Here is a 22,780-nt window from a genome sequence, read left to right on the forward strand (position 1 = left end):
AAAAAACAGAATCATTATTTAATTCTCTTAGTCCAGATCTCAGTATTTAACAAATAGAAGCCTGCAACTAGGTCTACCAATGCTGTGTGCAGGTAACTTGCACTGCTGCTGTCAGTGCTGTCCCCTATGGGGGGGGAGGGGAAATGGATGTGTGCACACATGCATGTGTAGTTCTGCCGTTAACAATTATTTCCTATTCATCTATTTAGACATGCCAGGAGACCAAGAATCAACGGTTTGATGATCTCGAGAATCTACGAATGCTCAAGGCCTGCCAAGTCCTGCCCCCTCCACTCCCACCCCCCTCTGAAATTCCCATTTTAGAGGGAGCGGAACCTGGCAGGCCTTGAGCATGTGTGGATACTCAAGGCCCTGTGCCGCTGTGCACCAGCTATAATGATTCTTCTGCAGACATACGCTGACTGCTGTCCCAGAGAGAACTGGGAAAGGGAGATGCTGGGCTATGGAAGAACACGAACGGGAAGCGGCGATGCTGATCATGGGGCTGGAGGTGGAGTGCACAGCTATAGCTTCATCTAGAGCAGGGGTGTCCAACTTTTTGGCTTCCCTGGACCGCATTGGCCGAAAAAAATGTTTCTGGGGCTGCACTAACACGCAAACACTGCAGCAAGAAGAGGAGGGAGCCGGCAAGACGGTAAACATCCAGGGGCAGCAGAGGAAAACACTGCATTGCCCTCGACCGGGGCCGCACAAAATACTTCACGGGGCCGCAGGTTGGACACCCCTGATCTAGAGTGTCTGGTAACCTTGGAACGACCCTGTTCCAAGGGATTCTCAGGACTGCTGGAAAAGTGCAAGGCCAGAAGGGAGCCATGTCGGGGGAAAGCCTTGGCTCAATAGACCAGAGCAGTCAGGGAATGATGGTAGAGCATGAGACCATGTCAACGCAGGCCAGGCACGGCAGGTGCTAAGGCACTGGTATACTGGGATCCTGCCATGTGTGTGAGGAAAATGGGAAGTCAAGTTTTTATTTATTCGTTATTGTTTGTACATCGCCTAGAATGTAGATTAGGCGATTAATCAAATCACATAATAAACTTGAAACTTGAAATTTACTATATTGCACAAAACACCATCACGGCATATTAGTATACAGTTCCTTTTCTATGCAAAAAGACCTGTAGTAAACAACACACGTTAACACGTATGTTGGTGTGTAGTAAACCTGTAGCACCTTTTAGTACATCTAGCCTTAAGTTTTTTAAGTGAGCCAATGGAGGATTAATTGATTTGTCCAAACTCACAAGAAGCATTAGTAGGAAAAGGAGGATTCCAAACCTTGGCTTCACTGGTTCCAGCCCACTGCTCTAACCACTAGGCCAGTCTTCCACTGGTAACTTGTGGCTTCCTCATTCATGAGTTACACAATTGAGAGAATAAAACCTTTGACTATACCAGTGGTTCCCAAACCTGTCCTGGGTGACCCCCAGCCAGTCAGGTTTTCAAGATATCCCTAATGAATATGCATGAGAGAGATTTGCATATAATGGAAGTGACAGGTATGCAAATCTCTCTCATGCATATTCATTAGGGATATCTTGAAAACCTGACTGGCTGGGGGTCCCCCAGGACAGGTTTGGGAACCACTGGACTATACAGTATAACCAACACACACACACAAGCACCTGCTTCAGCCCTCCCTCTTACATATACACTTGTTTTTATCAGTATTGTGACTCTGGGTAAGTCACAATCCCCCCCCCACCATTGCCCCAGGCACATTAGACAGATTGTGAGTCTGCTGGAATAGACAGGGAAAAATGCCTGAGTACATAACATAAGAATTGCCTCTGTCGGGTCAGACCGGAGGTCGATCGTGCCCGGCAGTCCGCTCACGCGGCGGCCCCTCAGGTCCAGGACCTGATAGTGCTCCTACCCTAAAACTCACATACGCTTTTCGCTTTTGTCCTGTAGAGTAACCTTCTATCTATACCCTGCAATCCCCTTCGCTTCCAGGAAGCCATCCAGTCCCTTTTTGAAACCCAGTATTGTACTCCGTCCTATTACCTCCTTTGGAAGCATGTTGCAGGTGTCCACCACCACCCTTTGAGCTCCCCTGGGAGAAGAAAGGTTGAATGAGAGTGTGTGAGCGCATGCCCCCATATGTGAGAGAAGCTTGCTTTTCCGTTGCCTGTGCTCCGGTTTCAGGCAGCATTGTCAAACACAGAAAAACTGTTAGATGTAGCATGGTGGCTCTGTTTAATTCCATAAAGTACGATGACTGGAAATGACGGTTTTTACACTCACACATAGTTGAAAATCGACAAAATGACACCGAATGTCATGTGGGTTATTCCTAGAATAACAGACATCTTCATCTTAAAAGAATTCAGGAAGTTGAGTCGATTTACAGCCATACTCCAGACCTGTGTTTCAAGAGAAAGGAGAGGGAAGGGTAGAGTTCGGAATGAAAGAATGTTTGAGGAAGTAAAAAGGCAGGAAATGCTGCGAAGGTGGGCATGTGGGGACACCTACTGGATCAATCCCAAACGGATACGGTCCGAAGAAGACGCCAGGTTCTTTTGGATTCAGGAGGAGCGAGGGCTTCATGGGTATCTCCGTCCTACGAGCAGAGGGAGGGCGTTAGAGGTAGAAGAAACCCAACAGTAACATGGGGAGGAATGAAAAGGCAGAGGGGGGGGGATGGGAAAAGACTGAAGGAAGAATCCGAGTGAACGTGAGAGGACTAAAAAGGGGGGAAGAGCTTCAGAGAAAGAAATGAGAAGGCAAATGCCGCATGCATGAAGGAGGAGAGGATGGCAGAGGGAGGCAGGGAATAAAGGCGTTGGCGTTTCTACTTACGACCAGTTCATGGCAGCCACGCTCCAGCCTGAGGGGAAGATGGTGGTAGCTTTACTGAAGCACTCATTATAGACAAAACCAGTGTAAATGGAGAAAGCCCCCATGAGCAGGATTAGGTAGCGGCCCCCGAAGAACATGGTCCAGATCTGTAGAGAGAGCAAGCAAACGTATCCTCTGATTGCCAGGGCAGTCACTCGACTACAGCTTGAGTGTTTTCACCTCCAACCTCCCTTCTCATGCCAGAGATATCAGCTGTATGTGTTTTTCTTGTAGGGTTGTGGGGGAGGAGGGGTTTAAGAGGTCATCTGCATGCTCTAATGCATTGCTTCTCAACCCAGTCTTCAGAGCACACCCAGCCAGTCGGGTTTTCCAGATATCCTCAACGAATATGCATGAGAGACTGGCATGCAAATCTCTCTCATGCACATTCATGCCCCTACCTTATGGAACTCTATGCCCCAGTACATTAGAGACATAAAGGACCTCAATTCTTTTACAAGAACTTTAAAAACTTATTTTTTCAAGGATGCTTTTAATATATGACTCTCAGATTTATAATTTTTTGACCCTAGGTTTTACATCCCACAATTTTTTTTTTTTTTTCTTTCCCTTCCTTGAGTTATTTTTCCCTTTAATGTATATTTTCTTCTACAAATATATTGTAACTTTCCCCCCTAACCCTCACGGTTCATGTATGTTAACCCAGTATGTTTTTCTATTTAAAGTCAGTGTATTTGTATTTCTATTTTACTTGAACTGTACATCACTTAGCTATTCAATAAGCGATTTATCAAGCACTAATAAAACTTGAAACTTGAACTTGAAACTTGATGGTGTGCCCCAAAGACTTGGTCTTAGAAGCCCTGCTCTAATATACACTGGACCCTATCTCCCCACACCGCCCACTGAATGGCCGACGCCAGCTCTCACGGGACTCACGAAAACTGACATCAGCCACTCAGCAAGCGGTGTGGGAGCACACCAGATGCCAAAGAGATTGTGGCTGCCCTGCACTGCTGTGCACCGTCCAGCGAGGGGGCTCCGAAAAAGGCACTGGGGGTGAGGGTGTGGGGGTGATTTAAAATCGATACACAGGCCGCCCCATTTAACTAGGCCGCGCCCCATACACAGGTTTGTAAAACCCATGTATAGGCTGCGGCCTATATATGGAGAAATAAGGTACTCTCCTCTGTTACAGATTGTGTGCTTCTGGGCAAGTCAACATATTTCTGTGCCTCATTCTAAAGGGGATGGGATTTGGATCTGTGGATCCAATCAAGGCCGTTTACATATTATATCATTTACAGCAGTGGTCTCAAACTCACAGCCTGGGGGCCACATGCCAGGTACTATTTTGAGGCCCTCGGTATATTTATCATAATCACAAAAGTAAAATAAAAGTTTCTTCATCATATGTCTCTTTAGCTATAAATCACAATATTATTATTGACTTAGCCAAAAGGAAAGATTTATAAACTATAAAGAGTTTTACCTCATGTAAAATTGTCATTTCTTTAATAAGACATTAACTATTTTTTAATGAGGCCCTCTAAGTACCGACAAATCCAAAATGCGGCCCTGCAAAGGGTTCGAGTTGGAGACCACTGATTTACAGGTACTTATTTTTGTTCCTGGAGCAACAGTGGGTTAGGTAACTTGCCCAGTGTCACAAGGAGCTGTAGTGGGAGTTGAACCTGGTTCCCCTGGTCCTTAGCCCACTGCACTAACCAGTAGACTCCCCCCTCCCTCCCTCAGCTCTGTCATGTTTCTCCTCATGACCCTATGCAAATAAGACTATCTTTGTCACAAGAACCCATTTGAAAACCAGGCAGCCTTAAATCAAGTTTTATGGTGAACAAAACTAAAAAGAAACCAGTCTCTTAATTAATCTCACTCTTACGGGACAGATTTCTGTGCTTCCTAAAACAATCCCTCAATTTAGATTAGAGAATGACACGGTGACAAAATTCATCACTGTTCCCGTCCCCGCGGATAACCGCAGGAAACCATCTTCATGTCATTCTTTAAGGAGAGAGGGAAGAATCAGAGTATGAATGGCCACAACCACTGACCCGCAAGCTTTGCTTTGAAGAATGCTGAGTTGAGCAGCAACATTCCAGAGCAGATATTGTGATGTCATAATGCCTCATTCCACCAGTGTCTAAGAGCCAATCACATCACTGATGTCACAATGGCTTCATTATCCTTGGCTCACATAAGAATCAGAGTATGAATGGCCACAACCACTGACCCTCAAGCTTTGCTTTGAAGAATGCTGGTGTAGAAGGACTGAGGTTGAGATAGACAATACAGAATGGCAGTCTCTGGTATCCAGAGCAGATATTGTGATGTCATAATGCCTCATTCCACCAGTGCCTAAGAGCCAATCACATCACTGATGTCACAATGGCTTCATTATCCTTGGCTCACATAAGAATCAGAGTATGAATGGCCACAACCACTGACCCGCAAGCTTTGCTTTAAAGAATGCTGATGTAGAAGGACTGAGGTTGAAATAGACATTAAAAAATGACATGGGATTATTTCCCGTGGTTATCCGCGGGGACGGGAACGGTGATGAATTTTGTCACCGTGTCATTCTCTAATTTAGATCTCACAGAAAGGAGGAAATCTCAGTTCTCCAATCCCGTAAACTCCCTAAGAAAAACAATCTCGGCAGGCTGCATCTCACTTGAGGAGATAGGGAAGAGGATCTTGCTACGCTTGGGTCTTTCGGGGGGGGAGGGGGAGGACTGGGCTGCTCACCTCATTCTGAGATTTCCGAAGTTTTGGGCTATTCTCCTCCAGGACCATCCAGAGAGCAAAGATGAACATAAGCAGCCCGTGCCCCACATCCCCAAACATCACCGCAAAGAGGAATGGAAATGTGATGATGGTGTACGGAGCTGCAGGAGGGACAGATGGACAATGCAGTCACTACCAGGGAAGGGACACACAAATAAGAACCTGGACCAGTGCTAAGCAGGAGGGGGGGGGGAGATAGAGAAAGGAGACAGTTCAGTAGGTGTGGTGGTTGGTGCCAGGAGAAGAAGGGAGAGACACTGTCACTCCCAGATAAGGGGGGGTGGGGAGACAACTGCTGTTAGGGTGTCAGGTCAAAGCACGCCGGGACAAAGGCGCGCGCAGACAACTGAGCGCAATGCGGAGCCACGCGCCGAAGAAAATGACTGTTTTAAAGGGCTCCAACGGGGGCGTGGGGGGAACCCTCCCCCCACTTTACTTTATACAGATCGCGCCGCGTTGTGGGGGCATTGTGGGGGGTTTGGAGGGTTATAACCCCCACATTTTACTGAAAACCTCACTTTTTCCCTAAAAAACAGGGAAACAGTTAAGTTTCTAGTATAATGAGGGGGGTTACAACCCTCCAAACCCCCCACAACACCGCCTCGATCTGTATTAAGTAAAGTGGGGGGGTTCCTCAACAAAACCCCCCCATTGGAGCACCTAAAAACACTCTTTTTCTTCGGCGCACGCTTCCGTCTTGCGCTCAGTTGTCGGCGCGCGCCTTTGTTTTCGGCGGTTTTGTCTATGAACCGCTGTTAGTGCTAAGGGAGAACAGAGAGGTACAAGGTGGACACCACTTTCAGAGCCATGGAAGGAGTTGGAATGGAGGAAGTGAATGTACTGATGGAACCGTGGACAACATGGGGTGAAAGGGTGACATGCAGACACAGATATAGGATTAAAAAAGACACATGAACATATAAAAGCAATTTGTTCCAGGTATCATAGAAGAACTGGTCTTTAAAGCCACCCTTGGTCTTCCTGCCCGAAGAGATGCCTTCCTTCTGAAGGAAGTGGGTTTAAAGCGATACCCGCAAAAGCACAGTCTAGGGTCCCCTGAAATCGGGGCTGGTACCTGGGTTCATCTCCTGATAGGTTCCGACCCCATAGGCATCAACGATGTTCTGGAAGCCAGCTGTAAATTTGTTAGTGCGGATGAGTGTAGGTGGGTTCTCGCTAGACGGAATGCGGTTCACAAAGCAGTCCACTCCAGAGGCGCTCTTTTGCTGGTGGGAAAATGAGAGTGACAAAGGGTTAACTACAACGGAACCTCTCAAGAGATGGCCAGAGCCCGATGCCAATTACCACGTGTTTACCCTCTCCTCATGCCTCCTTGGCATACTGCAGAGGATGATACTGGTAGATGTAACAGTGGTTAGAACAGAGGCCTGAGAACCAAGGAAGCAAGAGTTCAAATCCCCAATGACACACTTAACCCTTTCAGGACCAAGGGACATATTTGTCCCATAACTTTAAAATCCTATAAATTTTGATTGGGATAGTCTACAGTTCTAAATTTGATATGTACGGATTCCATATGATACTGCCTTTATGTAAACAAACTGGTTCCGACATTCATTCATTAGCGTCGTTGCCAGATTGACGAGAAGATTCACTTGCCACGCTGTCCATAAGCCAGAAGTGTGATTTTTTTTAAAAAAAATAATGATATTTCACAAAAAAAATCAATTTTTTGGCATCTGCAAGCCCTTTTTACCATAAAAATGTCGTCAAAACCACAGAAATTGGCCTACGATCCTTATGGTCCTGAAAGGGTTAAGCAAGCCACTTAACCTTCACCTGCCTCAGGTACAAAACTAGATCTCCAAGGACAGGAAAATACCTACTTACTGCTGTGGCACTGTCCAAGAACAACTGCAATGCTTTGCCCCATACAAGTGTCATAAAGGAGACTAGGATTCTCCAGATAGCCCTCGTCTTCGGGTGGTTGACTGACACTGCACTTCTATCTTGTTCCACTGTCCCTGTGCCATGTGCACCAGAAAGCAAGCCTCCCAACTAAGGAGGCTGGCATTTTATCATTAAGACCACCTATTTGGGCAGCTCCAAGGGCGTTCTCCAAGATCTATCAACCATCATTGCAAAATGACCTTGGCCTCTACTTCCAGGAGAGGTGGACATTGTAGATCTGGTGCTACAGAGACCACTGGGACAGAAAGGACTATTGCATGTGAGCACAAGCCCATAAGCCAAGGGCTATGATCACCTCTAACAACCACAGAACTTGCATTTACTCCCAGACTCAGGGAACTTCTGGGCCTGGCCTGAATCTGCTCTTGAAGCTGCAACATCCTGTAACTAGGCAGAACATCTTCCCTTGGTTGGTATCAACATAAGCTCCCAGTTGATTTGGGCTCTGTGACAAACTCAAGTTGCTCTTGCTTACACTGATCACCCAGTTGAGTTCCTGCAGCTGCTGGAAAACCCAAGTGGTGGCACACCAACCTCCGACCCTGCTCTGATCAGCCAGCTGTCCAGGTAAGGGTAGACCGACAAGTCCTCTTTTGAGGATTGCCAGTATCATTGTGGCCAAACTGAAGGGAGTGCTTGGAACCAAGAATCCTAATCCCGGACTAAGAACCTGAGATTTTTCTGCAGATCCCAAATTGCATAGCTCTCCTTCAGGTCCAACTTTGTGAGAAACTCCCCTGCACACATGGCCAAAACAATGGATCTCAGGATCTCCATCATGAAATGAGGGATGCACCAGGTTTGATTCACCACATTCAAGTCCTAGATGAGCCAGTAGGAACCTTCCTTCATTGGCATGACAAAATTAATGAAGTAGCAGCCTGTCCCCTTGTCCTAAGTTGGGATGAGCATTACTGTATTGAGGTTCACCATTTTTTGAAGTGTAGACCAAACTGCAGTCCATTTGGCCAGGGTGCAACATGGCAACTTCATACAACTGGAAGTCAGTTGGCTAGGAATCTCCAGCCTGAAACCAATCCTGATTACATCCAGCACTCACTGGTTGGAAGCAAACTGGGTCCATTCCTCTATAGACAGCATCCATTCCCCCAAGCCATACTGAGACTCGCCCACCATGTCTACACAATCAGACTCTGCCACAACAGCCCCAAAGTCAAACATCAAAGGAGGGTGCCCTGCATGCTGTTGCTGCTACCGCTTCTTTCAAAATGGCAGGTTACCCTGGTGGGACAGAGTCCTTTTGACTGCCTGTTGCCTTCATCCCAGATCCAAACTAGATTGTCGCACATTTTTGCTTGCCAACATGCCTGCCCCCAGCAAAACTGGAGAATGAGAATGAGTCTCCTTTAAGCGTTCAGAAGTATGGAAATTTCAGACCCTTTGAGGGCAAGTCTAACATGGCATGGTAGCTGATAACAGAAAAGATCAATTCGTCCATCCGCTGTGCCCAGTGATTCCTGTCAGCATCACTAAGGATACATCCTAGCTGCCACCCACAGAGCTTGACTGCTTGGAAGATAGACTTTCCAAGACAGCATTTGTTTCCTTACTGTATCCTCCCAACTTGATCAGACAGTCTTAAAAAGTCCCCTAACTAGTTCACCCCTGTCTCCTCCTCTCCTTTCTTTCTCATACAGCAATGGCCAGACTTGGAAGAGGCTCCAGAGTTGGTAGGGGAATCCCATAGTGTATGGTCATTCAATAAGCGAGCACATGTGACAGGAAGAGAGGGCAGTACTCCAGTTATGATGGATAGAGAACCATGGGATAGTCAACCCCATTGCTTGAGGGATTTCTCTGCAAGATCTTTGTATTTGTCTACTGCTGGTCTTTCACTTGCCTATCGCCTAATTGTGCTTTTACTGTCTGTCTCCTCATTCTCATGTTTCAGTCTCTTCAGAAGGTTGTCCATAGCTTCAGGAAATACAAACAAGCCAAATCAATCTGTGGATCATGACCCTATATAATAGTGACGGTCTAGAGTTCAGTCCAGATCTATTAATGATGCTACCCCTGGCCTCCCCAGACCCCCCACACAGAAAGCCAGGCAGCCTCTCACCGATGCATCCACGAGCGCCTGCTGTACTCGGGGAAGGTCAGTCACCGGACACCAGACCTCTGCAATGAGGCACTTGTCTGTCACGCTCACACTGCACTGGTTCAGCATGAGGTAAATGGCCTTCACTTTCTGGATCTTCACTCGCCAGGCGTAGAGTGCCACAACCACCTTCTGAAGTACCTGCGACAAGTATTCCTCAGTTTCCCTCAGTACCTGCACCGCAAAGGGACAAGAGGAAAGTTAATGCCAAGGTGCAAAACCTTACTGAAGCACCTCCCTATTCAGAAAGGGAATCGGCAGCACCCTTCAGAGATACAACCAGAGGAAGAGTGGAGGGGGGTAGGAAGCACAGACAGTGATATCTGGGTTATAAATGGCTTCAAGTGCATGTACTGCATTGACTATATGGAATTTGAAATGGTGTATGAGAAAAAACATTAAGGGGGAAATTCATCAAGGGGTTTTAAGAATATAACAGGCATTTTATTGTATAGCATGCATTACCATATATGCTCGAATATAAAACAAGGTACCTTCCCCCCCCCCCCAGAGGAAAAAAGTTGACTCGAATATAAACCAGGGGGGTTAAACCAGGAGTGATCCCTCCTGTCCCGGCCGACTCCTAACAACTCTCACCTCCCTCCCACCTCCCCGATTAGTAAAAAGCATACCTTTAAAATCCTTGGTGGTCCAGCAGTGAACCAGAGCAGGAGAAATCTTCCTACACTCCTGCCCCATGCAGAGCCACTATCTGAATGGCTGAAGTGAATTCTCACGGCAACCTCATGAGATCGTGGGAATTAGCAGCAGCCATTCAAATAGAGGCTCTGTAAGGGGCAGGGGGCGTAGGAAGACTGCTCCTCCCTTGGCTCACCAGGTCTTTGAGCAGGCCTGGTGGAGGCCTGCAAAAGGTCCGGGGGAGGGGGGGTTGAACTGACCTGAATATAAATCGAAACCTCCATTTTTAGGCCATTTTTGGTCCAAAAATCTCAGTTTATATTCGAGTATATATGGTTATCATTAGCAGACGCTAAATCGGTTAGCGCCCCAGTCCCTGAATTAGAGTAGACAGAAATACATAGTCAGCGGCATAGGGAATTCCAAGCCCAGGACTTATTTTCCCTTGTAGGTCAGCATTTAGTCAACACACTGTTCCCACTTCCTGATATGCTTCTGCTAGATGCTCCTCCAACCCTCTTGCCTATTTCTTGTTCCACGTTACAGCTGTTCCAGTAAAGACGGCTATGCAATAGTTCCATATACACCCAGAGCCACTAACGACAGGCTCTAATATACAGATCCACTCACAGACTGCATGTCCTCAATCTGCAGGAGGAGCCCACGCAGCGTCTCCAGGCGATCAGACTCCTTATTTGCATAGGGGTACACATGGCAGTGAAAACTACAATGTAAAAAATGGGTAGATTGTTCAGAGATGAGAATCAGATGGCAGGAGACACGTCAGAGAGAGAGAGACTGGGAATGAACTTACCAATCTGCAATCTTTTTGATCTTCTGCCCGATCTGCTCACCCCAGTAGGAGATGAGAAAGATCACCCAGGTCACATTCTCCCCCTAGAGTAGCAGAGAGAAAACAGGAACAGGCTATAATAAAGCTTTGGCAGCATTCCTCAGTTTTACCACAAGGTGGTATATGCCACCACTTACGTAGGCTGCCCAGTGGTGTGTACGGTGTGAGCAACTGAAGCGAATATAATTGCAATAAGTCTGTGGATCGTGATATCACCAAGAATACAAAGGAGGTGCTCAGATGATTTTTTTTATTTTTGCCCTATAGCAGAGAGCCAGGACATTATAAGGGGGGGGGAGCTCTACAGTTTCTGTAAAAAAAAAAAAAAAAAAAGGCAGCAATTATCAATGCCCAAGTTCCATCAAAAGGCAAATTTTTATTTTCTTTAGTTTCTACCCGGTCTAAGAACATAAGAATTGCCCAGCAGTCCACTCCTGCGGCGGCCCCTAGGTCAAAGACCAGTGCCCTAACTGAGACTAGCCTTACCTGCGTACGTTCTGGTTCAGCAGGAACTTATCTAACTTTGTCCTGAATCCCTGGAGGGTGTTTTCCCCTAGGACAGACTACGGCCATGGGACCCGTAAGACTGGCCTCGACTACCTGACGTGGAAGACCATTCCATTGAACAATAACCCTTTCGGTGAAGAAATACTTCCTGGTGTCCCCATGAAATCTTCCCCCCCGCTGAGTTTTCGCGGATGCTCTCTTGTCGCCATGGGACCCGTAAGACAAAAAAATTTCTTCCTCCACATCAATACGGCCCGTGAAGGTAGGGTACATTCATGATCGTCAGAAGCACATACTGCACAGTTTCCTTGTGTGGTTCAGCGATTACCCTCAATTTACACAGGCTCGGGTTCATTTTTGTTTGCGGTTTATTTTGATACCTCGTCAACTAGGGACCCCTGATGAAGGCGTGTGAGCTGAAACACGGACCGCGTCGGGTCCCTTGGTTTGTAAAGATGGTAACATTAACCGCATTTAACAACTTCTATAATAAACAAAGCCGGCTCTTGTACACTCGTCTGCAGTTCTCTTTCTTGTGTTGTTCATATCACGGCAGCTCCTTGTGACCTTGAGCAAGTCACTTAACCCTCTGCTGCCACAGGTGCAAAAAAAAAGTACTTGTATATAATACGTAAACTGCTTTGATTGTAGCCACAGAAAATGTGTGTGTGGCGCAGTGGTTAAAGCTACAGCCTCAGCACCCTGGGGTTGTGGGTTCAAACCCACGCTGCTCCCTGTGACCCTGGGCAAGTCACTTAATCCCCCCATTGCCCCAGGTACATTAGACAGATTGTGAGCCCACCGGGACAGACAGGGAAAACTGCTTGATTAATGTAAACCATTCTGAGCTCCCTTGGGAGAACAGTATAGAAAATTGAATGAATAAATAAATAAATAAATAAATATCTATCTCCCCCTTACCCACTGTTTATTAAGACTGAAACCTCCACGGGTTACTCACTGTGGCAGGGTCCTCCATAGGCTCTGACATTTCCACAAAGTTGGCAATGAGGTATCCACGGCAGGCACGCCAGAGGAGGCGCTCAAAGGTGCTGACCTTCCAGGGGTGGATCACACCGGCAAGGAAGCTGCAACGAGATGGGTGAGGGGGGGTTAAATAAATCAAGCACACTGTTAAACCAGCAGCCAGTACAGAGAGATCACCCCGAGCAATAATATGCATGACCTCTGCTTTCATTGGCTACATCAAAAGTTATTAGAAAGAGAGAAAATAGAAACATGAAAGTCCCTTTCACCAGAAAACACCACTAACAGATTTTGAGACGGAGAAAAGACCAGAAATAGTACCAGTGCATTGAAGGAACATCAAGCTTTGCGCAACTCCCCTTTTAGTCCCTTCCTCAGAGTCAAAGGCCCAGATTCACTAAAGATAGCGATTCAATCGCTGTTGGCCAATTCTCTGGCTGATTTTGAAACAGCGATTGATTCACTATCTTGTTTGCATGCAAATTATTTGCACGGAGGTGCAAATCATTTGCATGTAAACTCCCTGACTTAAGCGCTTAGTGAGCGATTGAGTTGGTGCAGAGCTCTGACAGTAGTAACAGGAGAAGCAGCCTCCTGTCACTGCTGTCAGGGCTTCTGTCGCCCGCAGGTCGAACTTATGGCAGGAGGGATGCCCGGTCCCTCCTGCCATCTTCCCCCACCCGCGGCCGGCCGAACAACCGCACTTAAAAATATGTCAGGAGGGATGCCCCCTCCTTCTTGCCACCGCCTCCCTCTTCTTGTACCTTTAAGATGGGAGCAGGAGGGTGCCCCGTCAAACCCTCCTGTTCCTCCGACAAAATGCGGGTCCTAGGCCCCACCACGGTGCATCATGTGATGCAAGGGGAGGGGCCCGATTGGGCTCCTCCCTTGGGATGTCATGGATACAGTTAAGGGGAACGGTTAATCTGCTGGCTGGGTTGGTGGGCAGTAGGGTTATGGATTGAAGGCTATATCAACAAGGTGGGTTTTCAGTCTGCTTTTAAACAAGGTAAGGGTAGGAGCTTGGTGGACAAACTCAGGTAATTTACTCCAAGCATAGGGGGGTAACTAGATGAAAAGAATTAAATCTGGAATTGGCAGTGGAGGAAAAGGGTACAGCTAAGAGCGGTTTATCTGAGGAATAAAATTCTTTGGGAGGTGTATAAGAAGAGAGGAGACATATTGAGGGGCAGCAGAATGAACACACTTGTAGGTCAGCAATAGGAGCTTGAACTGGATGCGAAGGCAGATAGGGAGCCAGTGAGGTGATTCAAGGAGAGGGGGGCGACTTGAGTGTAGCGAGGTTGGCAGAAGACGAGCCGTGCAGTACAGTTTTGCACCAATGGAAAATCATTCTGTATTCCTCTACTGCAGCTCCAGTTCAGACATATTCACTATTCCAGACTCACCACTTCTTGTGGGAAAGAAAGCAACTCCTGAAATTCCCCACATCCTGCCTTAGGTGCGACGTCAAGCACAAACATGACCAAAAATAACTACTGGCAGTAAAAAATGTCAGACTCCCCCGCTTGGATCGACTCAAGAATTAATCTAAATAGGTTAAACACGCTTTGAATGCCACTCAATTGACATTAGCTAGCTATTGGAATATGGTTGATCACTAAACTTTGGTATGTGTATATATAAATGACACAGGGTGCCTGTGTGCCAAGTGGAAACGGTAAAGAAATGTCTCCCCTGGGTGTCTCTTCACTTTACTTGACACTGTTCCCTTTTAGGCTTTATTGTATAACATTGACAACATGGAGCTCTTTATTTGATGCTTTGCCTCTGATTTTGTTCCTGTAGCCTATGGGGTTTGGAATTGGGAGGGGGTGGGGAGGGTTAACATAAAACCCCTCTTTAAATGACTAGCGGTGAGAGTTCACTTGATCCTTGCTCACCTCTTCCCTTTATTGGGTTTGCAGCTGTTAAATCAGTTGTACCATTGTGTATTGTTGGGCTGTTTTTTTTTTTTAAATGGTGCTATGCATTTTGTGCATTGTATAATGTTGCTTGTATTTTTTGTATGATTTGTTTTGGATTTCTATAGATCTTTAATAATTAGTCACACTCCCCTCTTCACCCCCTCCCCCCCGAAACAGTAGCAGAGACCCCAATCCCTACACCACAGTCCTGAAGGGTTCTATTCTCTAATTCACGTACTTCACTTTGAGGTCCAGGCGCTGAGATACAGAGGGGTCCAAGAGAGGGTCTGTCTCTGTGGGGGCCCTGGTCCGACGAGGTGATCCCATCTCTGGCTGAGGAAAAGAAAACCATTGTGAGATTTTTCAAACACAACTCGCCATGAAGAAGCTTTACTGTGAAACACACTCCAGGACCAGGGCAGGATTAAGGAAAAAAAAAAAAAAAATACGGTCATTTGCCTAGGGCCCAAACGTGTAAGCCACCCCCGGCTGTCAGAAGTGTAATTTAGCATTTTTCAAGCTAGAATTTTTTCCTGGTAAGTCAGCTGCTGGCAAAAAGAATGTATGTCAGTCAGGGACACTGCAACCCTTAGAGGTCTGTGTATGCTCCCTAAACCCCGTTCACTGTCTTCCTGTCAGCAGAGGGTGCTGGAGAGCAGCTTGTCTTACCTGCTGCTGCCCCCAACCTTGGTTTTCCTCTGCAAGCAGAACCATGCAGGGCCCACAAATTAGCTGGACTCACCAGCAGAGGCAGCACCTGCAGGTACAAGGTACAAAGCACTAACTACCGAGTCCTATGATTGGAGGGAATCAAATGGGGGAAACAAAGTTGATGAAGGTGATTTATGTGGGGGGAGGAAATGAAGGAAGTGATTCCAGAAGGAAGGGCAAAAAGTGTAATGTACAGGCAGTCCCCAGGTTAAGAACGAGTAATGTTTTTAAAGCTCTTCTTAAGTCAGATTTGCATGTAACTCGGAACTTGTAGATTTTAAGATTCTGGTCCCAGCTGACAAAAGAGCCAACTGTCCCTAGTCCTGTGTTCCCTCTAAGGCACAGAATGCACAACCACACTGTTCTTAATGTGGCCATGCATCATTCCTGGATCTGCTGCAGAAGCGTAGGAGTCTCGTATTGTGATGTCATAATGCCTCATTCCACCAATGCCTAAGAGCCAACTTCATCAATGATGTCACAATGGCTTGATTATTCCTTTACAGGCAGTCCCTGGGTTAAGAATGAGTTACTTCTTAAGTCGGATTTTTATGTAACTCGGAACTTGTAGATTTTAAGATTCTGCTCCCAGCTGACAAAAGGGCCGACTGTCCCTACCGGTGTTCCCTCTAAGGTACAGCATGCACAACCACACACTGTTCTTATTATGGCCATGCATCATTCCTGAATCTGTTGCAGGAGAAGTATAGGAGTCTTATGTCACTAGAAATACAGCTCAGTGAAATCAAATGAAGCCGCAACCATGTTTTTAAGTACAAGTTGTACTTAAGTCAGACGTCTGTAACTCAGGGACTGTCTGTACTGATATTTATTTATTTATTTCTAAAATTAACCACTTAGCTACAGGCAGTCTAGAAATTAGAGCATTCATAGTGGTTCAAAGACAGTACAATTACAGGAGCAGGGTTTAAAATGTATTTATATTAGTGGGGGAGGGGATATAAAAAGGCTAATTCTGCCCTGCCATCTCCGTGCTACTACTCATAAGAGAATCAAAGGTAGGCAATATGGTTTTCAAGAAAGCCAAGGACTGGTGCAGATGTTCCTCAGCTGCGACGAATGTGAGGGGTAAAAGTCATGAAGGAACAGCAGGACACCGGAAAACATGCGGGAACCGACCAAGTCCAAGCAGCTTAATTGTCAACTATTTCTGTGTGTTCTATGAAACAAAGTAAAATATTTCTCGCTTTATACCAGTGCACAGGGAGAATCAAGTGAACTCCTCTGCAATCCAGGTGTGCAACTGCCCCTCCTCCACCACTGTTTATCGCATTGCCTGTTCACCTCTTGCCCCAAGATAAGCGAGTCTCCTCTGTCTCTCTCGACATTCAAGTCCCCCCTTCTTGTCCTGTCCCTCACTCACCAGCTGTCCAGTAAATCTCTGTCCTTCCCTCAGGATATGTGCGTACTCTCGCAATTCCCGCACACGGCCTTGCAACGATTCACTGTTCCTGCTCACTTCTCGCAGCTCCTGGGCCAACCGCTCCGACTGCTCCTGGATCCCCATCAAATCCTTTTGCGCCGGAGCCGAAGGGTTTTCATCCGACACTTGCACCTCCTTACCAGCCTTCTGCAGCTCCAGGTCCAAGTATGCTGTTTTAGAAACAAGAAAGTGAATACCCGGCACCGAGATACACTCTCACTGCTACACTATCAAAACCACAAGCCAACCAAAACCGGTTTGTTTGTTTTTTTTTCCTATGCAGGGATACAAATTAGGGCTAGAAAAGGCACAAGCAAAACCTGAAGGTGCTGCTGAAGCATCGTCACCTAGGATTTTTTAAATAAATTATTCTCAGACTACAGAAATTTTTTTCATGCATCACAAGTTTAATCTGGCCTTATAAGCCCTCTGGAAAGTTTCAGATGTAGAGAAGCAGAAAGTCAATTCTACAGACTGTCGCTACCATTGCTCCCCTAGCTGGGAAGAAGAAAGGAGGAAACAGGAGCCCTATCATGCCTGAGATGCCACCTGCTGAGATAATAATTCAGTAGAGAACTGGCGCTGTGCAGGCTTCAGACATAATGAGGGAGATAAAAGGCCCAGCATGCTTTACTTATATATAATATACTGTATATTTTAGCACAAAGCAGCAAAAAGGATGGTGATCCCATTAAAACAGTAGTACTGATCAGGTCACAGTCCACAGCTCAATCTGGGGAACCTTCCAGCTTTGCTAACCTGGCACCTGCTTACTAGCTTGCCTGCTCCCATGTCAGGCCAAATAATAATAATAATAATAACTTTATTTTTGTATACCGCCATCTGGCAGACACACTTAGCTGCAGGGTCTCACCTCCCTTTATTTCCACATATACTGGGAAGTGGAGGAAAAGCGGATTGCACTCATCTAACCAATGCCTGCTTCCAGGTCAAATGAACTGGCTGACAAGATACGTCAATCCTCACTTCACTCTGAATTGCACCAATAAGAAATCCCGCAGAATTCAGCTGTTCGCCTTCCCCTCCCTAAAACTATGTCATCTCAAAAGATTCCTCGACAAAACCTTCGCCTTCCAGGCGGCTAAGCTGAACCCATGGCTAGCCCAAATGGTGCTCGAGGCCCCTACCTACCTCCTCAAAACTCACCTATTCCGCGAACAGGACCCTTAATCCCCTTACTCCCGCAATAAACCGACACCCACCCCCACCCCCTCCTACTGCTCTTCCCCTTACCCCCGCCCCTATTTGGTCTCTCTCTCTCTCCTACCTTCCAACCTAACCTTCTTCGTTGCTTGAAACTCTGATAAAATGTTGTAAATCCGCGTATCATCTCAGATCTTAATTAATTGATGTGAACCGCCTAGAACTCCTTGGGTATGGCGGTATACAAGAATAAAATTATTATGTTGAGAACTGCTATGACTTGCCTGTAACATGCCATCTCTTTCCCCCAGACATTCTAGAAATAGGTGGAGTGAAAAGAAAGGGGTATGTGATCATTTCAGGGCTGCTGACCAGGACCCAATCTGAAAGAGCATCATAGCACACCAGGAGACAGGCTAAGAAGAGGCTGCACAGGAGGATAGTAGGCACTGCAGCCACAACCCCCATAAAAAAATGGGAGGGGAGCAAGAGGAAGAACCTGGCATCATCAGGTTTATACCCCTGGGCTCTGTGGACTAGCTTCCGCCAAGCCCAGCCCTCTGGTCTATTCTTAAGGAAAAATGAAATCAGCCCCAAAGGACTGTTGTCTGCAGTGTCCCCCAAACTGTCTGTGCTCCATAGGAATCTGGCCCTCCAGCCTACTCAAGACTGCTGCACCAGGTCACCTGTTTGCACCATCTGCTAGAACTAGAGAAATACTGAGGAGATGAAGGCAGCAACAGCGGCCAAAGAAAACCAGTTCAAGGCTGACATCTGCTGGCAGGGTCACTTAACCCACTCGTCTGGGACTGGTCCAGCACAGATAATAAGGAAACTCTCTCATTCTAATCCTTTCCCCCAGGTTACTCAGAAGTTCTGTCAACTTGGAACATAAAGAGCACTTAACAAAATCTATAAGCCAAGCCATTAATAAGAATGCTGGGCTCCAACCCTGCTTCATAAATCCTTCCTCGAGCCATTTTGTAACTACTCTCAGAGTTCATTTTATGCCAGTTGTGCAGCCACAGAACTATGGTGTGGTCTAAATCACTTTTTTTCAACCCAGTCAGTCTGGGTTTCAGGAAATTCATAATGAATATGCACGAGTTAGATTTGCACACAATGAAGGCACTACATGCAAATCTCACTCAAGGATAGCCTGCAATACCTGGGTTGTGTCCCAAGGACTGGGGTGAAAATTCCTGGTCTAAATCATCTTTCTTTGGTTGGATTTAAGACAAGTCATGAGTCATCATCAAGTCGCACCGAAACAAACAAACTGGCCGCACCAATAATGCAAACTCCAGCACATCTAATCCCAAGCTGAACTACCGGTGCTCTGCTCAGCCAAGCCAGTCCTCTAGGACAATGTTTATCAACTCAGTCCTGGAATACCCCCTAACCGGTCAAGTTTTCAAGATAACCAGAATGAGTATGCATGAGAGAAATTTGCGTGTAATGGAGGCAGTGTATGCAAATCAAGTTTATGCATATTCATTGTGGATATCCTGAAAACTTGACTGGCAAGGGGCGTACTCCAGGACCGAGTTGAAAAACATTGCTCCGAGACTCTACAAGCCACACGTGGGTTAATGTTTTTGTCTTGAAACTTACTGAAGGTCTTCTCTAACTCTTCACATCTTCTTACTTCAGCTACAAATCTCCGTTGGAAGGCGTTGACATTTGGGTTCAGCTGGAAAGAGATGAAGGAACAGGATGCAGTTACAGTGTTTTAATGAGCAAATTAGCCACAAACTCTTCCCAGCAAGCAGTACTACAGAGAACAGTACAGAATTTGCACTTCTGGGACAGCCCTTGGTTTCTGTAGTCTCAGCCTAACTCAGGAGATGGTGCAGGAGTACCAGTTAAGGGAGTCATAACTCTTGCAGTCTCTGCCTCTCCCAACAGGAGGCACCAGAGGGAATGGTACAAGAATGATGGCTCATGGTTCTTGGAATTTTAGCTTCTATCATCAGAAAAAGTGGGGAATGGAATATGTCATTAGGAGGCATATAAAAATCTGAATGCACAAACTGTGTAGAGAGAGCACGGCAAACTAGAGGGTGGAGGATATATGAACAATCGCCCAAAGAAAGTGATGGCATAAAAAGAATCTATAGCAAGCGTGAAACAGGCATAGAGGATCCTCAGCAGTGGGGGAAGTGAAGGTAAGACAGAACAGCCAATTAGGATGTGCAGTATAATAATAATAATAACAACAACTTTATTTTTCTATACCGCCACAATCTTGCGACTTCTAGGCGGTTTACATTCAAGAGAGCTGGACATTCAGCGAGTTACAATATGCAGATAGTCAGAGGAAATACAGAGTACATCAACTTTTAAGAATGCGAAAATATAAAAATGTACAGTACGCTAATACATTTCCGACCTGTTAGGAAAAGGTCGCGAATTACAAAAAATACATCGAAAATTACAATATACAGTTTAAGAATTTTCAGGGGGGACATATTAGAACACATGTCCCGAATTGCAAAATAACGGTTTTATTAGGATTTCAGAGGGGGTATATTGGGAACGAGAAAAGAAAGAAGTGTTCGGTGAAGATTCTGTTTAGGTGATATATTTGTCGAATAAGGCAGTTTTTATGAGTTTTCTAAAAGCGTTGTAGGTCAGTCTAGCTTTATTAATGCAGTTGTCTAGCCAGTGTTGTTGTTTGTTTGCTTGGTACGCGAAAGTTCTATCCAGAAAGGTTTTGTATTTACAATTGGTAATGCTTGGGTGTGCAAAAAGATAGCGGTTTCTGGTTTGTCTTATAGGGCTGTAGAATGTGAAGTGAGATAGCAAGTACGTAGGAGTTAGTCCCCAAACTAGTTTGAAACATATGCAGAACTTGAAAATTATTCGTGCCTCGAATGGTAAAAGAAAATGGGGCGTCTACATGGGCCACCCAATATCACACTCTACATTACCGCACTGGGCATAACAGTGAGAGGGGCACAACACAAGCACTTACATCTCTGAACTCGACCAGTCCCAGCTCTCCAAGCTCACTGATGCAGTCGTAAGCGGCTCCTGCCTGCAGGAAGAGCTGGGCCAGACACACCTCTTCGCTCCGAAACATCGAGCCCATGGTCTGCAGGGAAAGAGCAACTGGATCAGTACCAACGAATGATACACAACAAACCCCACCCCAACATGATACCCCCACACAGGAACACAGACAGTATGGCTAGCAGGACTGGAGTTAAACAAACGGGCAACTAAGCCATGGGCTCAAAGTGCCCCGAAGTTCTGCCCTAGTGGCATCCCTCGAGTTTTTCGAGAGGAGCCTCCAGGAATTGAGCAGCTCCCCTTCCCATCTTCTGCCCCCAAAACAGCACCATTTTGTTTGGGTTTCTATATTACCTTACTTAATAGACAAAGACACCCATAACAGTTTACAACCATTTTGTATAAAGAAAACATTAAGACATCTCAATACATAAGAGTCCCTTATTATCCTGCAAAAGCTGTTTGTGGGTTTTTTTTTTTTGTATAATCATTTTTATTAAATTTTCAAATTTACAAAAACAAGCAATGCAAACATACCAACGAAAATGAACAAGACAAAAGCAGAAACAGTCGGGTCATTCGCATCTTCCTTCACGAAGACCCTCAGAAACCAACCCCACCATACCCACAAGAATCCCCCACCCCCTTCCCACACGCTCCAGTGTCAAAAGTTCAGTAAAGAACTACGAGCTCTCGGTGACAATCACTCCCAAACAGGAGCCCATATCCTCCTAAATTTCCTCCAGGGCCCAGGACCCCCCCCCTCCGAACATCCAGATATTCAAATTTTAACAAAGTAAACAATTCATTTCTCCACATAGTTAAGGTAGGCACTTCAGCTTGGCGCCACAACAAAAGGATGCACTTCCGGCCCAACAAGGAGACCTTCTGCAATAACAGGTTACCCCCCTCTCGACAAGCCCAAAGGAGCTCCCTGAGAAAAAAGCAGAATGTCTGCCCGCAAGGGAATCCGCTTGTGCAGAGCAGACTGCAAATACAGTGCAACAAAAGACCAAAAGGCTTGGATACGATCACAGGACCAGAACATACGAAGCAAGCCCGCAGGGGTATCCTGCAAAAGTTTTAAAAAAAAAAAATACAGTACTATATACAGGATCTCAGAAGTGTAATACCAATTAATTCCGCAGATCAGAACGGAGACACAGATGCTACCACCTCCCCTGGATGTCCTTCAACTAAGATGGGCTTCCTCTAATCATGTATTCTACACAATCAGTTCCTCATTTCATAAGCTCTTCACTGCCTGTGGGGTTTGAGACTAGGATCACTTAGGACTGGTAGACAGAGCACCCACATAGATAAAACATTAATTTGTAGATAAAATGGGGGAAAAAGGCACTGTCTGGAAAGTTGTGTATACTAATGCCCATACTATGAGAATCAAAGCTAGAGGCTATTATGGAAGTGAATGACTAAAGATTTAGTGGTGGTTACAGAGCTGCGGTATATGGAAAAACCATGACTGTAACAGAGTTATACCAGCCTATAAGCTTTCCGAGGACAGAATAAAAAGGGAGGAGTGGTGTTTTTAAAATATATGAGAGCGACAGAACTTCTGGACTTATGAGGTAAAGAGGCGACAAAAGTGTGAACCTGAAAAGAGAGAATGGAGCTTGTTTAATACACAAAAACCCCTTCACAGGCAGGAAATCCACCCATGAAATTCGGCACACCGTGATATCTAGTCACTCTAATTGGGAACCTAAGGCGCCTACGTTAAAAAAGCTAAGTACATAGAAACGTTCACAAGCTTTTGGAAACCAAGACAAGTGGCAAAATGGGTGACGGGACTAAATCGCGCAAGACAACGGTGCGCAGACAACTGAGAGCAG

At 46.0% G+C, this 22,780-nt stretch overlaps 1 protein-coding gene across 4 annotated transcripts in view; it reads right to left on the reverse strand.

Annotated features, from left to right (window-relative positions):
* The window catches only part of TCIRG1 (T cell immune regulator 1, ATPase H+ transporting V0 subunit a3), a 47,258-nt gene that overhangs the window by 19,583 nt on the left and 4,895 nt on the right, over window positions 1–22,780 (reverse strand). For all 4 annotated transcript variants that reach the window (XM_033920557.1, XM_033920558.1, XM_033920554.1 and 1 more), the window contains 13 exons: window positions 20,890–21,009; window positions 19,527–19,605; window positions 16,689–16,918; window positions 14,832–14,926; window positions 12,640–12,766; window positions 11,133–11,215; window positions 10,949–11,042; window positions 9,641–9,853; window positions 6,704–6,854; window positions 5,590–5,729; window positions 2,824–2,969; window positions 2,497–2,584; window positions 2,269–2,387 (listed from right to left, as the gene is read on the reverse strand). In XM_033920557.1, the coding sequence (XP_033776448.1) occupies window positions 2,269–2,387; window positions 2,497–2,584; window positions 2,824–2,969; window positions 5,590–5,729; window positions 6,704–6,854; window positions 9,641–9,853; window positions 10,949–11,042; window positions 11,133–11,215; window positions 12,640–12,766; window positions 14,832–14,926; window positions 16,689–16,918; window positions 19,527–19,605; window positions 20,890–21,006 (1,682 nt within the window). In that variant the 5' untranslated portion in view covers window positions 21,007–21,009. The remainder of the gene's footprint in view (window positions 1–2,268; window positions 2,388–2,496; window positions 2,585–2,823; window positions 2,970–5,589; window positions 5,730–6,703; window positions 6,855–9,640; window positions 9,854–10,948; window positions 11,043–11,132; window positions 11,216–12,639; window positions 12,767–14,831; window positions 14,927–16,688; window positions 16,919–19,526; window positions 19,606–20,889; window positions 21,010–22,780) is intronic.

This window comes from Geotrypetes seraphini, chromosome 14 (genome assembly GCF_902459505.1).
Source record: "Geotrypetes seraphini chromosome 14, aGeoSer1.1, whole genome shotgun sequence".
NCBI classification, from domain to species: domain Eukaryota; kingdom Metazoa; phylum Chordata; class Amphibia; order Gymnophiona; family Dermophiidae; genus Geotrypetes; species Geotrypetes seraphini.